Source organism: Ciconia boyciana, chromosome 28, assembly GCF_034638445.1.
Source record: "Ciconia boyciana chromosome 28, ASM3463844v1, whole genome shotgun sequence".
Lineage (NCBI taxonomy): Eukaryota > Metazoa > Chordata > Aves > Ciconiiformes > Ciconiidae > Ciconia > Ciconia boyciana.
Genome location: NC_132961.1, coordinates 780,908 through 795,224, shown reverse-complemented (window position 1 = coordinate 795,224; position 14,317 = coordinate 780,908). Strand labels below are relative to the sequence as shown.

At 40.7% G+C, this 14,317-nt stretch overlaps 1 protein-coding gene across 1 annotated transcript; it reads right to left on the bottom strand.

The window, feature by feature from the left end:
- Window positions 1-2,909: 2,909 nt before the first annotated feature.
- On the bottom strand, window positions 2,910-13,620 carry LOC140644635 (butyrophilin subfamily 2 member A1-like). Its single transcript, XM_072847656.1, has 10 exons — window positions 13,548-13,620; window positions 11,220-11,570; window positions 9,709-9,993; window positions 8,286-8,384; window positions 7,860-7,886; window positions 6,668-6,694; window positions 5,588-5,614; window positions 4,171-4,191; window positions 3,958-3,984; window positions 2,910-3,463 (listed from the first exon to the last, which is right to left on the bottom strand). Exons 1-10 carry the CDS (start codon window positions 13,618-13,620, stop codon window positions 2,910-2,912), a joined length of 1,491 nt encoding a protein of 496 aa, XP_072703757.1.
- Window positions 13,621-14,317: the final 697 nt, after the last annotated feature.

Sequence of the window (14,317 nt, the reverse complement as noted above, 5' to 3'; positions counted from 1 at the left end):
ACAAGAGGAAATGGCCTCAAGTTGCACCAGGGGAGGTTTAGACTGGATATTAGGAAATTTTACTTCACGGAAAGGGTTGTCAAGCATTGGAACAGGCTGCCCAGGGAAGTGGCTGAGTCGCCATCCCTGGAGGTATTTAGAAGACGTTTGGATGAGGTGCTTAGGGACATGGTGTAGTGGTGGTCTTGGTAGTGTTAGGTTTACGGTTGGACTCGATGATCTTAAAGGTCTTTTCCAACCTATACAATTCTGTGATTCTGTGATTCTATGACAGTAAGCTGGGGGAGAGCGTTGATTCGCTTGAGGGTGGTGTACTTGGCAGTGCTAGATCAGCGGTTGGACTTGATGATCTTAAAGGTCTTTCCCAACCTAAATAATTCTATGATTCTCTGATTCAAGGAGGAGACCCCAAGCTGCCCCTCAGATTGGTCACATTGCACTCCACTCATTGTTTTTTGTGAGCCTGAGCTAAAGGTTGCTCCAGTTCCAGAGAGCTAAACTGAAATTTATGGTTTTCAGAAAGCTAACCAAGAATAACGGCAGAGGATAGGAAGTGGCACAGCTCTAGCCTGCCTGCAAGTAAATCCCATATGTGCTATGATTCGTAAGCAGGAGTACTGCAGCCTACACTGTGCTGCTGACATAACAGACAGACGCAACCATCCGCCACGTTCTCTGCTGTGTTTTCTGGGTTATCAGTTGGCTTCCAGCTGAGAATTGATTCCCAGCCTGCAAATACTGTCCCTGTTGGTCAAGTTCACTAACTCCACATAGGCCGTGAGAATATTTTTAGGAGTGCTGGCCCAAAGTTAGTCACTGGTTCTTGTCAGTCTTCTGCTATGCTCTTTTCTGTTTTGGGAAATTATCTGTATTGTCAGGGCAGCTTGAGCATCCATGGGAAGCAAACCAGATACTTTTCACATTCGGTACTTCTGCCAGAGGACTATGCTACATTCCCCAGCCCATCCTTCTGAAGACAGCTGCTTTTCATAGCTCCTGATGGACCAGCTTGACCTTAGAGGTGCTATAGGAACCTCATATGGACTTGGCCAACTGCAGAAAGCTGTTTGGGTGCGGTTGTTTTGGGTGTAGGTTTTGGTAGTGGGTGTTGGGGGCTGCAGGGGTGGGAAGAGGTCCAGGGCTGCCCTGTGCCAGACACAGTTCCAGCCAGCTCCACAATGGACCCACTGCACACCAAAGCTGAGCCAGTCAGAGGAGTTTGTGGCATCTCGATGAAAATGTATTTGTGAAAGGGCAGAAAATGCCAGAAAGAGGAGGGAACAAAAGACTGAGAAAGAACCGAAGGTCAGAGGAGGAGGAGGTGCTCCATGAGCAGGCACCCCCCTGAAAGGATTTCAGCCAGTGGCTAAGCCCACACTGGAGCAGGTACACCTCTGAAGGGAGTGCAGCTCATGGAGGACCCACACTGGAGCATAGGAAAAGAGTGAGAAGGAAGGCGTGGCAAAGAGAAAGCACTATGTCCTGACCCCAACCCCCTGCACGGCTTGTTGCCTCACTGGAGAAACGGAGTGTAACCTTTGATGATAGAAAGGTGGGGGGAGAGGTGTCTGGAGTGGAGTTGAGCCTGGGTGTGAAGTTGAGCCTGGGAAAGAGAGAAAGGTGATTGAGATGTTTGTCTTTTTTCATTTCCCGATACCCAAACCAGTAACTGAATATTTCTGCCAATTGGCAGTAAATTAAGTTAAATTCCCCAAGTCTAATTTCTTTTGCCCATGACAGCAATTGGTAAGTGATTTCTTGGTCTTTATTTTGACCCATGAGTCTTCTCCCTCCAGTTCCTCATGTTTCCTCCCCCTGTCCCAATGGAGGAGGAGGAGGGAGCGAGCATCTGTGCTGGCACCTGGCTGGCAGTTGGGGTCAACCCACCACAGTGATGCAGAGAAATGAGGTATGCTCAGTATCCTGCCAAATTTTAGCACATTCTTGGAAAACACAGCCCCTCTTTTAACTCTTTCCTACCATAAATTTTCCAACAAGCTTAAAGTTTAAAAGAAAACTTTTCAAAACGACACTCTTCAAAATACATTTATTTCATTTCTTGATACAAGAATGGTAGAATTTGGCTTGTCTAACTTTAAGGATGGCATTCAACCTAACATAAATACAGAACATGGAGTACAAGTCATGTTCCTAGAGAAGGAGGAAAGACAGGCTATATAGCATCGTATAATGACAATTCTATCTTCAAGCAACTGAAACCACCGCTGTACTGATAAGACTTTCATGACCTGTAATGGGAACTCAGACTCCTGCCTAGGGTTTTCTGAATCTGATCCCAAGCTTCTTTCAACTAGCTGATTCTTTTTTCCTTTCTCAATTTTTTTTCCCCCGTTTCAGCCTCAGGTTTCTTCTTCTTTAATTTTGCATTACTGTTGTCTGACATTTAACTTTTCCCTTCTTCTTTCCACTGAACTGTCTTTCCCTCATCCGTTAGATCTCACAGTTCTACTTAAAGAAGCTTTAATGGGACAGGGATTAAGACTGGGCAGATAAGAGGTGTGAAGTTTTCTCTTTGTCCTGGGCCTACTTATAATAGTGCATTTTTTTTGCTGATGGTTTATACACATCTTGGAATTCACACACAGCCTTGATAATATTCTGCACCAGAAAGCAATCATTAGAGGCTTTCTCTGTTCCCTTAGTTGAGAACAAATAATATTGAAAAGTTGTTTTGCTTCAAAGGGCATTTTTTTCCTATTTTGAGACACTGTAATTTTCTCTCATTTTTTTCTCCCCTTTTTTCAGGTTTTCCTGTTTTGTTCCCCAGTCCTACTCTCTTTATTTGATAATTACCGATGTCCTAAGCCGTTCTAGTCTCTCCCTCTCTCAGCCCTGACCTCTTGGCAGAGAACTTTGATTCTACAACCCATTTGCTTCAAAATTTCCTTTTACAGTGCCTCCAAAGGGACAGGGATTAAGACCGGGTGGATAAGAGGTGTGCGTGTCCCTTCCCTTTTGGATAGAAATGGGCAAAACATTTCTGCAGGTTCCTTTCCAAGCCTTAGAGGCATTCTCACCATGAGAGCCATCTGCTCTGCTTCATAAAAGTTCACTTGCCCTTCCTCCAAGTCCAGAAGCACACCAACCACGGAATTACGCATCTGCTGCTTCTCAATCCTGCAGTCTCCTTCGCTAGAGAAAATCTCTCCCTGGGACCTGTGCAGAGCCCAGTAGTCCTCCCCAGGAAGTCCTCCCCAGGAGTCCTCCCCTTCCTCCTCCTGTCTCCCTTTCTCCCTCACCACCCCCAGCACCCAGTCCTGCTGCTGGCCCACCTCCACCTCCCAGTAGTGCTTCCCAGCTGCAAACCCTTCCTTTGCCACCAGGATAGGGACTGTGGAGGGAGTGTTTGGGCCAGCAGGTTCAGACGCGTGGCTCTCCACACCTGGAGCCCCTGGCACCTGCAGCTCCAGGACTCGGCAGTCAGGATTCACAGTAATGGGAACTGGAGGGGAAAACGAGAATCATTTGATGAGCAGAGCGGCTCAGGGACCTCTCTCCGCATGGGGCAATGGGTTGAAGCGTTTGAGGGTCTGAGTGGTCCTGGCATGATTCAACAAAGAACTTAAACATTCCCCAGAACAGGGCACGCAATCACTGATGAACCGAGAGGTACCTTGGAGCTGTCACAGCCATGTCCTTTCTCGGGGCACAAGTCCACACGCTTTACAATAAATCTCTCTTTCTCTTTTCCATACGGCCATCTGTCCTCTCCAGAATTGTGTCCACACCCCACCCCAGACTTTGACATCTTTCAGCAACTCCTTTTCTCAGTCTTCCCGACTGCCACATCCCAGCCTCATTTCCTGTTAACCAAGCCAGGCATATTCCTGTGACTCCAGCTCAGCTGGTATATCTCTAACATCATGGCATTGTCATTTCAGGGTAGCTTGGACAGATGGCCGTTGTATTTTCACACCCTTCCTCCTGTCAGCTTACCTGCATGGCTTCTGGCTTCCCAGAAATCTACAGAAAGAAAATTGACATTATTGTATTATGTTTTTATAGGGCAGTTAGATACTTCTCAGACTGAAATACTGAGAAGTCTACTAGTGTGCAATTCCTGGCATCACTGTGATTCTGCATCAGTGATGACCTTCCTCCTCTTAACGCACCAATACTTCTAATTACTAGCATTTTTAAACCACTTACCCAGCTCAGCTTTTAGTCGACCTGAAAGGGAAAGATATTCCAGTCACTAACATTTGTTTGCTTTTTCTTTTTTGTTCCAGTTTGTCAAAATAGGCCAACCCCCACGCGTGAATAGGAGACTATTCCTCTCCATGGGTTGATATTTCACTATATTACTTGGCTTCAAATCCAGGGACAACATAGACGTACTAACCTGAAGACTTGTGTTATTGTTTCTTAAATTGACAAGAATGTCAGATTTGCATAAAATATGTTTTCTTACCAAAGTGTTTTTTGAGTTTGGACTTCACTGAAAAGGAATAGCATAAATGAGTGATGTAAAAACTCAAGGCAAAAATGAAAAAACATTTGTGAGAAAGACATTAGAATTACATCCCCATTTGTTCCTTTTGGGAACAGTGTGTTCACTTATGTGGGAGATTTCTGTCATTAAACTTGCAGGATAAAAGCAGTTATAGTTTTTTCTTAGTAACATGAGAAGAGGGGAAGGAGAGAATGAGAAAGCTAAGCTGAGAGTTTGGGTTCTGTGAAATTTGCAGTTGTGTCCAGGTGAAACGTGGTGCTTAGGGACATGGTTTAGTGGTGGGTTTGGTAGTGTTAGGTTAACGGTTGGACTCGATGATCTTAAGGGTCTTTTCCAATCTAAATGATTCTATGAAACCACAAGGGAGAGAAAAAACCTAATGCAGAGCCCTGAGAGATGTAAGTGGACCGGCATCAGGGTCTAAGGTACAATGCATCCTGCACGTGTAGGTAGAGAAGTAATTACCATTGGCCTCTGCCCTGTAATCACCTCTAATAACATTTCTGATAAGTCACTTAAAATAAAAGTAAGCTAATTAAACAGAGTAGCTTATTTTCACTGAGGCTGGACAGCATCCATTCTCAATAAATATTTTAGGAAAATGAGATTTACCTGCTCGATTTTTGGTTTTCTCTCCTTCTGAAAAGTTCAGCACATAGAATAAGAGAAATAATATTAACAGAGTACTTATTGGGTATAAATTGGAAGTTAAAATTTACTTAGTGGACTTTCGTACTGCATTTCATAAAGCCTTAAACTTGTGTCATTTCTGTGGGAAACACATCCTTCCAACACACTTTCTACTAGATTGTTTTACAGCTAAGCACACACACACAAATTCTACAATACTTAAAGACTTTCTTTTATGAAAAAAAACAAAAACCAGAAAAGTAAATATCTCAGAATGTGCCTGGAGTTTTTCATGTGAAAATTATTCGATTCAGCTGAGCCTTGCATTTCCTTTTAAATGCTTAACAACATTAAACAGTGCCATCAAACCCAGTAATCAGAGCAGAATAAACAAACAAACCAACCAACTCAGAAAAAAACCCAAAGTGGACATAACTTTAGCACAAAGACAATTAAACACAATGAACAACAAAAGCATCTTACCTAACATGGACTTCAGTTGTTTTTTTTCTAGAAAAGACAGTACACAGATAAGAAATGTAAGCTCTTTGATAGATCAGCTTAATGCACTCAACAATACCAATATATGAACCACGTAACCATATAGCAAGTGCATCTTTGGATTATACGGTCAACAGCTCTGAGTTAAGTACATGTAAATCCAATTCAACAATTTAATCCATGAATGTATCACATTATTTCAACTTTATTTTATTTAGATAACTCAAGTTATTAATTTTTATTATTATTTCAACTTTATTATTATTAGATAACTCATTAAGCAGGGTGGGAACAAGACTTATTTGTATTGCTGGTAGAGGTCTTCTTTCAAAGCCTATTTAGATCATGCCTTAACTGACCACATTTAAGAGGGATATTCAGATGCATAGGCACCTAGTGCATTTGAGATGCCCTGGGGTTCCCAAAGTGGCATGTATGTGTCTCTCTAAAGGATCTCTGGTCTCCTATAGAAGCTCTGTTAGTTCACATTGTATCTGTCAGATATGATCAAAGATCAATGAGGTATCTGCTTCCTTCCAGGATGGCAGCTAGGAGATGAGTGGGATGACCAAGGACATCACTAATCATCCAAGGCACCTGTTTGTACACAAGAGAATTGAGCCATAGGCATTCAAGCTCCCAGTGGAGATCCATAAATAAAATTCACAGGGTTTACAGGGCTACTCAGCTGACTAAAGGTAGTTCTGAATAATCTTGAAAAAGGCAGAAGAGTGGTCATCAGGAGGAGAAGGAGTGCTAGAAGCTTGCTAAGAGCTTTCCATCCAACAGCAGAGATTTTGGTTAAGTTTTCAAAAAGGTCACTGCTGGCCCATGTTACTTCCTTGTAAACATTTGCAGTCTTCACTAGAGAATAGACCTCATGTGGGATATGATGTGTGGTTGTCACTGTTTCATATATTGAAACACTGTCACATATTGAAAAGGGCTGCCACTCCTGCAATTGCTATATTGATAATCAACATTTGAATATTGTTTCCCTGAATTTATGTCTTTGAGATCTCTGAACATCTTAGCATCATTTCAAATACAAAGCACTTTTACCTTCTTCCATTTCCATCTTCGCTTTTACTGAAAAATAAAGAAAATTAATCATAATGTTAATTATTCTTGTAAACTTGCCTTGTCATACAACAGTGTACTTTATATACAAACAGAAATAAGTGGGGTTAAAACTTCAATCTAATTTAACCTAATAAATTTCCCAAGGCTTCCTGTTAGTCCAAAGAATTCTTATTTTTTATACCAAGACATGTCTCATTTCTAATGGAGTTTACAAAAATGAGGTAGCATTCTGAGACACCCAGTCCTTCCTAGGCAAGTCTTGTCCCAGACATAGCCTAACTGAGCTTCAGAGACCAGGAATAAATCCCTTCTGGCCCCATGGACATGTGTATCCTCAACTGCCAAATCTGGTCAGGGAACAGAACCAGATGTGCCTCAGGGAATAAAATTATTCATGCAATTCATTTGTGAGAATAATCCCTGCTATGGTTATAGCATGGGTCAATTAGTACTCTCCGTGAGAATAAGCAGGTATCATCTAGGCGACAACATGAGGTGAGGGCCATTGCCAATAGATGGTTTGACTGTGGTTACTCTGTCCTGGTGAACAGGAATGTTCAGCACAATCCACATGAGCTGATCCACATTCAGCACAATCCCATGCCCCCCCACCCCATGGCAGTGGGGTTGGCCTAGATGATCTTTAAAGGTCCCTTCCAACCCAAACCATTCTATGATTCTATGCCAACTGGTCCATTTTATTTTCAAGTACAGACATAGGTGGTGAGTACCAAACAAATGTATTCAAAGAGTAAGTTGGTTTCAGAGTCTTGAGATGGCCTTGAGTTGGATCCTTGAATTGCTCTTGACTGTTTGGTTAATTCATTTAGTTCTTCCTCTTCTAAAGAATCTGAGGAATGCTTCTGATCAATTAATTAACTCTTGAACAATTGCAAACAAAGCTTGAATATGTATGACATGGTAGAGTATGTCAGTCAGCATACAATAATGACTAGAGCTTAAGGAAAGAAGGAAACAGACTGTTTATAAAGCACAAATGAAAAAACCTCATATAGGAACTTATTACATTGTGCAGTGCAAAAATAAAATTAAAAACAGCAAAACATCTGGAGGCAACTAGAACTTCTAATTAGTTCTGTAATTTAATATAAACAAACCTTCCAACTTACAAATGGTCATAATCTTCATATTAATCTTCCTCATTACTTACCCGAGCTAACTGTTTTCTTGTGATTACCTGGTAAAAAAAGAGCAAAAACCCCTTTATTGCAGGTTTTTGTAGAGTAATACTGACAGAAATCAGTTCTTTGATTTGTCCTTTAAACTCTACTGTCATTAGCAACACTCTGGAGTTATCTCCCTAATAATTACAGAGAGGAAACTACATATGTAGTTTAGCTCACAGAGCTCCTCTTGTCAGATGTAAAGCTGTCTGAGGTAAGGACATGCAATTTGCATTCCTTCTTATTCAGACCGTATACTTTCCCACACCTTTTTTGTTCAATTTCCTGAATTTGATCATTAAACAATCACTGGTGATTTTGCTTGTGAGCTTTTGTTACAGTCATGGATTTCAATATGAACTGTTGTGATATTTCTATATGTTGACTGAGATAAGATATAAAGAAATACTTACTTCTCAGCTTAGAAAATACAGTGGAAATTAGGACCATGCTAAGACATAAAATTACCAAGAAGATAATCAGCCATTTGGAAATGGAGGGAAAGAAAATATCTGTAAAAATGACCAAAAGGAGTTATTCTATTAATGTTTAAACATAAAGACAATTATAACTTAGGATGCAGACAATACATCTGAGGAGGTGGTGAATTTGTATTTTACTTGAATTTTGCTAGTGATGTTGCTGAAGAAGAGATCTAGCCCTCTGGCACAGGACTAATCCAGGGAGACTCTTTCTCTGGGTATCAGATTCAGAATTATGAAAGAGATGTCTGAAACAGGTAGACAGGTTTCCACAGTTCATGAGTCATGGGAAAGGCAGCAATACCGGCTCTCAGTTTTTTTTTCATGGATGCGTTGTGTTTCATGCTAAACTGAGCAGGTGATGGAATGAAGGAAGACACCATCACCACTGGACAAGAGAGACACTTTCACTCTTGTTTAATTTGATTCAATGAATATCTGCTTCATCCTGCCAAGTATAGTACAACATAAGCCAAGAAGGAGAATAAGATTTAAGACATTCCCCACGTTGGCCGTTTCCTATTTGAGTAACAGGTTTTCCAGGTACCTGTACACTTAATGTTCTGGGACTTCTTGATGCCATCCCAAAAGGGACTTCCCTCACACACTTCTTCAAGAGGTTTACACTGCACTCTAGTTCCCATTCCAGACCGAGACATTGGCTTTGTGGTGCTGAAGTTCTTTTTGGGGTCCAGCCCTATGAGGCTTGCTTCAGACTACCTGATGTTCATCTATATACCCAGCAAACAGAAATGTGTAAAGTTCTACAGAGTATGGGGAGGCATGACATTATCCACGCAACGATTACACAGTAATGCACATATTAAAAAGAGGGAAGATAAAAACATAGACTAAAAACATTTGTGAGATGTTGAAATTATCACTTTAACTCTTGTGACTGTAAGTACTGTTTTCAGCTATGCTCTGTGAAACCCACCAGTGCACATCTTATTAAATGGACTGATAATCTGTTTCTGGATAATGAAAGCCTTTAGAGTGTTTGACCATCGCTAAGGAAATATGTCATTTTTATATGTGTATGCAGTTGTATTTTTAATGCATTTTAATTCAGCTCCAACAAGTTGACTGCCTTAAATTTGAAGAAGGGAACACAGAAAATCTTGATACTACCTGGTCCCTTTAAAAGGAGAAACTGATTCACTAGGTACTGTTCAAGGCTGTGCAGTCAACTAGAAATAAAGATGGAGAAAGACTGCAGCTCTCATGAACTTTTTCCAACACTGATTCTGGGAATACATCTTCAGGCCAGCTCATGACATAAAAATGGGACCCATGCCATTTAGACAGTCTCTCTTTTTAATTTTACAAGCAGGTGACTACAGAGCTCACCCACCTGAGATGAGGACTCGAGACCCGCTCGTTGTATTTAGCAGATTGTTGACTATCCTGCAGGAGACTTCCATGTCAGAGCCCGGTTTTAGGTTCATGGAAGTTACGACACTGTATAGGCCTGCAGGCATCATTGTCATCTTTGTGGTCGATAGTTCCTTCCGGACCTGTCCTTGGCCATCCAGCCAGATCACTTCAGGTTTAGGAAACCATCCAGTTGCATGGCAGGTGAGGCCAATGCCCTGCTTCATGTGACTCCTCAGGAAAATGGAAGGCACACCACCTTTAGCTAAGAAAAAACATATGTATTCTCCATTTCAACCAGTACTGAGAACAGGAAATTGTCTGGTTTATCTTGAATTCAACACTTTTTTTTTAATATTTATATTTGTATGGAAGTATATAGAAAGATTTTTCTGAATTTAAACTGTGACAGAGACTGGGGCCCTGAAGTTTCTTAATGGTCATCAATTCAGAGTCTATAAGATTGAGAATAAGGAACAATTTAATGGACATTACAGCAAACAGAGCTAGGTGGGGATGGCTATTCTGGAATGAAGTTGCCAGTGGAATTTCCCAGAACTTTGTAAAAAAAGAAAAAAATTCTATATACTTATGATGGTTAATGGATTACAGGAAGCCTATGAACAATTAGTGCAATCTGTACATGAAAACAGAATGAGCGTCTCAGGCTAATCATTTCAAGTAAAACTGTTACTGACATGGTCTACAGTTCAAAAAAATGTATTGTTTATACCCAGGATCTCAGAAGACTAACTTGCAGTGTTACTTAGATGTTAAACCGTTGTTCCATCTGGAGTTCTAAAGCTAAGAAAACATATTCAGAAGGATCTGGCTGCAATATGAGATGCCACAATACCTACATAGTGGAAATTGGTTCCTGTGTAGCAGGGAAAGCATGGAGGAACACATGTCCACTTCTAAGCCAACCACATTAACAGAAGCTACCCATGAAGTTGGTATCTATTAATGTACTAAAATAGATATAGGAGCAATGAAGGCCTACCTACTGCTTTGTGCTCCTGCTGTGGGTAAGCAGCAAGGTAAGCAGTGATGTATTGGGATGGAACCAATTAATTATGCTGACCATAGAGAAACTGGACAATCAGCTCAGTAATGGTTGATTGCACAGCAGAAATCTAAATTTAACTTTATGTTGATCAGCTGAATAATTGCAGGGTTCCCTGAACTTTCTGACTGGGCTTTCATCGAGTATGAAGGGAGATTGTACTCTCAAGTCACATACAGCTGCATGTGTTTGGGTACCTAAATAAAGGTATCTCAAATCAGAACTAAAACTTACCTCAAATATCAGTTATAGCCATTTATTTAAAGAAAACTAACTCAAACTAAACACACCCCCCACCCCCCCCCCGGACATTTTATGTGTCAAATTATATTAAATTTATATTATAATTCCCTCAGTCAGTGATGGATATACATGTTTCTGTTCCGTTCCATCTTTGAATAAAAAGAGAGAGAATTGCCACTGACCTGCCACTTGCAGTTCAATCAACACATCATGGTATGTGTCATTGAAAGAGACCGCACAAGTGTATGATCCTTTGTCAGAGCTCCTGACATTCTTCAAGCGCAGAGACATGTTGCCAGCTCTAAATTCACTGTGGAAGAATTCTGTTCTGCCTTGATATCTCTCATCTTGTTTCTCCTTTTTATTCTTTCCATCATATCTGCTCACCGTTATTTTTTGAGACTGTTCATGAAATATCCACTGGACAGAGAATACCTCAGGAATGTTATCTGCTACCACGTGGCAGGGCAGAACGACCCCTTCTCCAATGACTCCAATGATGGAACTATTAGGAGAAGAGCTAATAAATTGACCTATGTAAAGATAAAATGGCAGTTGTTTCTGTTTGTCCATATCACATTTTTTGTGACATTACATCAGGCAACCAAGAGAACCAATATCGCTGTCAATAGGGGAGGAATTCAGAAGAACACTGAAAAATGACATGGCAGATTACTTAGATGAGTAATGTTCACATTATGTGAGGTTCATGGAGTTTATCCTTCAGCATTTTGAAAACTAACTTAAGCAAGTTTGTGGTCATTAAGTAAGGGTTATTGAGAAATTGTGGAAAATGGGTGAGCACTGAGAAGTCTGCAAAAGGTCAAATACAGGATGTAGGATCTATCTAACAAAAATGTAAAGGTGGGATTCAATTGCCCAAATACTGGTACCTAGTATGATTTGAAATGTCGTAAGGTATGCAAGACGTCCCTATGGTGCTGGCAGATGTAGCATACGACCTGCAGCAGATCTGCACTCACGTGAAGGAGCAGCTGGAGAACAGAACAGAATACAGCAGTGCCTAGAAGGACACTAGGCATTTACGTATTGGCACCTGAATTGCATATACAATGATTTGGTCATCTACATCTGAGCTAGATGTCCTCAGTTCAGAATGAGGAGAAACAGGCAGCTTCAGAGATCAGCTTTTGTTAAAGGGCCAATAGCGCTCTCTTCCAGATCTTTTCTTTGAATGGTGAACTCTAGGGTTGCTATACTGAAGTTAGATGTGCAGCTTTCATATTTCTAAAGGTACGTGAGATGAATCCCACCCACAACATACATCTTTGGAAGGGAGAAAAAGGGAAAACCAGGACATTTTATAGTAGTCATTCTCATTTTGGTTCTAAGGAAGATAGCAGAATGGAAGAAAGGCTCTTGGAAGTAACAAAATAAATAGCAACCAACATGGATTTGCAAAGAATTCATATCACAGCAACTTGACTTTATTCTATGGCAAGTTAAAAATCTACCATGAAAAATCAAGGAAATATTTAATATTAAATATAATGTCACTTCATATGCTGTATGGGATTGCATCTGATCAAGCCCAAAGGGCCCCAGTCTATGCTGATCTTCTATCACATCTGCCAGCTCCATTTAACAGGAAATCTCAGATACACTAAAGCATTTACAATGGCACTAGGTGTCTGTGGTTCGGCACCTGAATAACTCACAGGGAGTGGGATTAAGGTCCAGAACTGGGAACCTAAAAACAGATGTCCAGGCTTCCTAATCATCAAGAGCACTAAAAGCAAAACTTCCATCTTCGAATAAACTGAGAGACACACTTGCCACTGACCTGGCACTTCCAGTTCAATCATTGCCTTGACTACATTCCTACTATAGTCAATGGAGATCTAGCCAATAGTCGGTTCAGTTCATTCTACAGTAGGCAGCTGAGTCTGTTCATTGGGTAGGATACAGTTCCTTGAACATCCATCTTTGATGCCCTGAGGTACTCTAGACACAGGACTGGCAAATGTGACACAGGCTACATGATAGGTCTGTTCTATTTTGGAACATCAAGAAGCAAGAAGACGACCCTACAGTATCTAAAAGACCAGTAGATGCCAATGCATGAGCAACTGAATCTTATCCTAGATGCTGAGCTTGCATGAATACACCTGCTTCTCAGAAGCTAAATGTAGGCAGCTAAATCTGCGAGCCAAATCCAAAATCTTGGGCACAATTCAGCTGGCTACACCTAGCTGTCTAGTGCTGATCTTACCCTAGAGCTTCCCAGCTGGCCTCCATTCACCAGTCTAGAGGGTTATAAGTCTCCTGCAGCCCTATCATATCTTCCAGCCCACACAGATGTCTCAGGTACCTTAACACATATCAGACTGCACGAGGGTCTTATTTGGTGTTTTAATTTGATGGTTTATGTCATCTCAGTTAAAAAGAAGAAAGATGTGTACTCATTACTTTTGACTTTTACATTTCTGTGAACCTAGGCAGAAATAAGCTGTTTCATTAAAATATATTCAAAATGGAACTATCTTTACCTGTAATCAGGCATGATCTGCATTGAAAAGTCAGTATGTGAATAGCTGTCAGCCACCAAAAGGGAGAACCCATCAATATCCAGGCTTCCTAATCATCCACAGGACCAAAAGCAAAGCTTCCAGATGAAATTCCTGTGTGACTCCTTCGGTCTCTTCACATGTTCAATGCAAAATAACAAGCGTAATTGTGGAGATAAAATAATAGGGAAAAATATGAATGAACTTACAGATAGTGGGTTTGATGCTGTCAAAGACAGAGAGTATTGCAGGACACCTTTCCTCATTTTAACAAATTTAACTACATAAATGATGCAAAAGAAATATACTCTTTGCCTCCTTTATTCAGCTGTCCATATTTACCTTTGTCTTCCAGAAACCCTTTATTACATTCATTGGCAATTTTTTCCTTTCAGTGAGGAGTTTAAAGCATTTCATCTTGTCTTTTGATGTTAGCAGACTACTCTTTTTTTTTCTTTTCCTTTCTTATAGTAAAAAAACCCCAAACAACCTCATGGGTAAGCAGGAGCAATGTTGTCTTACATCAGCATTTTAAAGAGAAACTTGTGATTTAACAAATGTGACTCTCTCCAACTTCCTCCCAAGATCTTTGTTTTCAACTCACTGCTGAACTAATCCATACTCACAGCATACTCACAGTAAAAATACATAACTCAAACTGACTAGTGAGCTGAAAGGGCACAACACAACTTAATTATATATATAACAGCTCCTGATTTCCTCTCCTTTTCTGTGTTTTTTCTCACATCTCC

What these genes read in the sequence shown, in the direction of transcription:
- LOC140644635 (XM_072847656.1), bottom strand. Translation starts at nt 13,620, where the DNA reads ATGGGTTCTCCCTTTTGGTGGCTGACAGCTATTCACATACTGACTTTT. An exon ending in GATTGAACTGCAAGTGGCAG is followed by an intron (nt 9,994 to 11,219) that starts GTCAGTGGCAAT and finishes GTTTTTTCTTAG; the next exon opens with CTAAAGGTGGTGTGCCTTCC. An exon ending in GTCTCGAGTCCTCATCTCAG is followed by an intron (nt 8,385 to 9,708) that starts GTGGGTGAGCTC and finishes TCATTTTTACAG; the next exon opens with ATATTTTCTTTCCCTCCATT.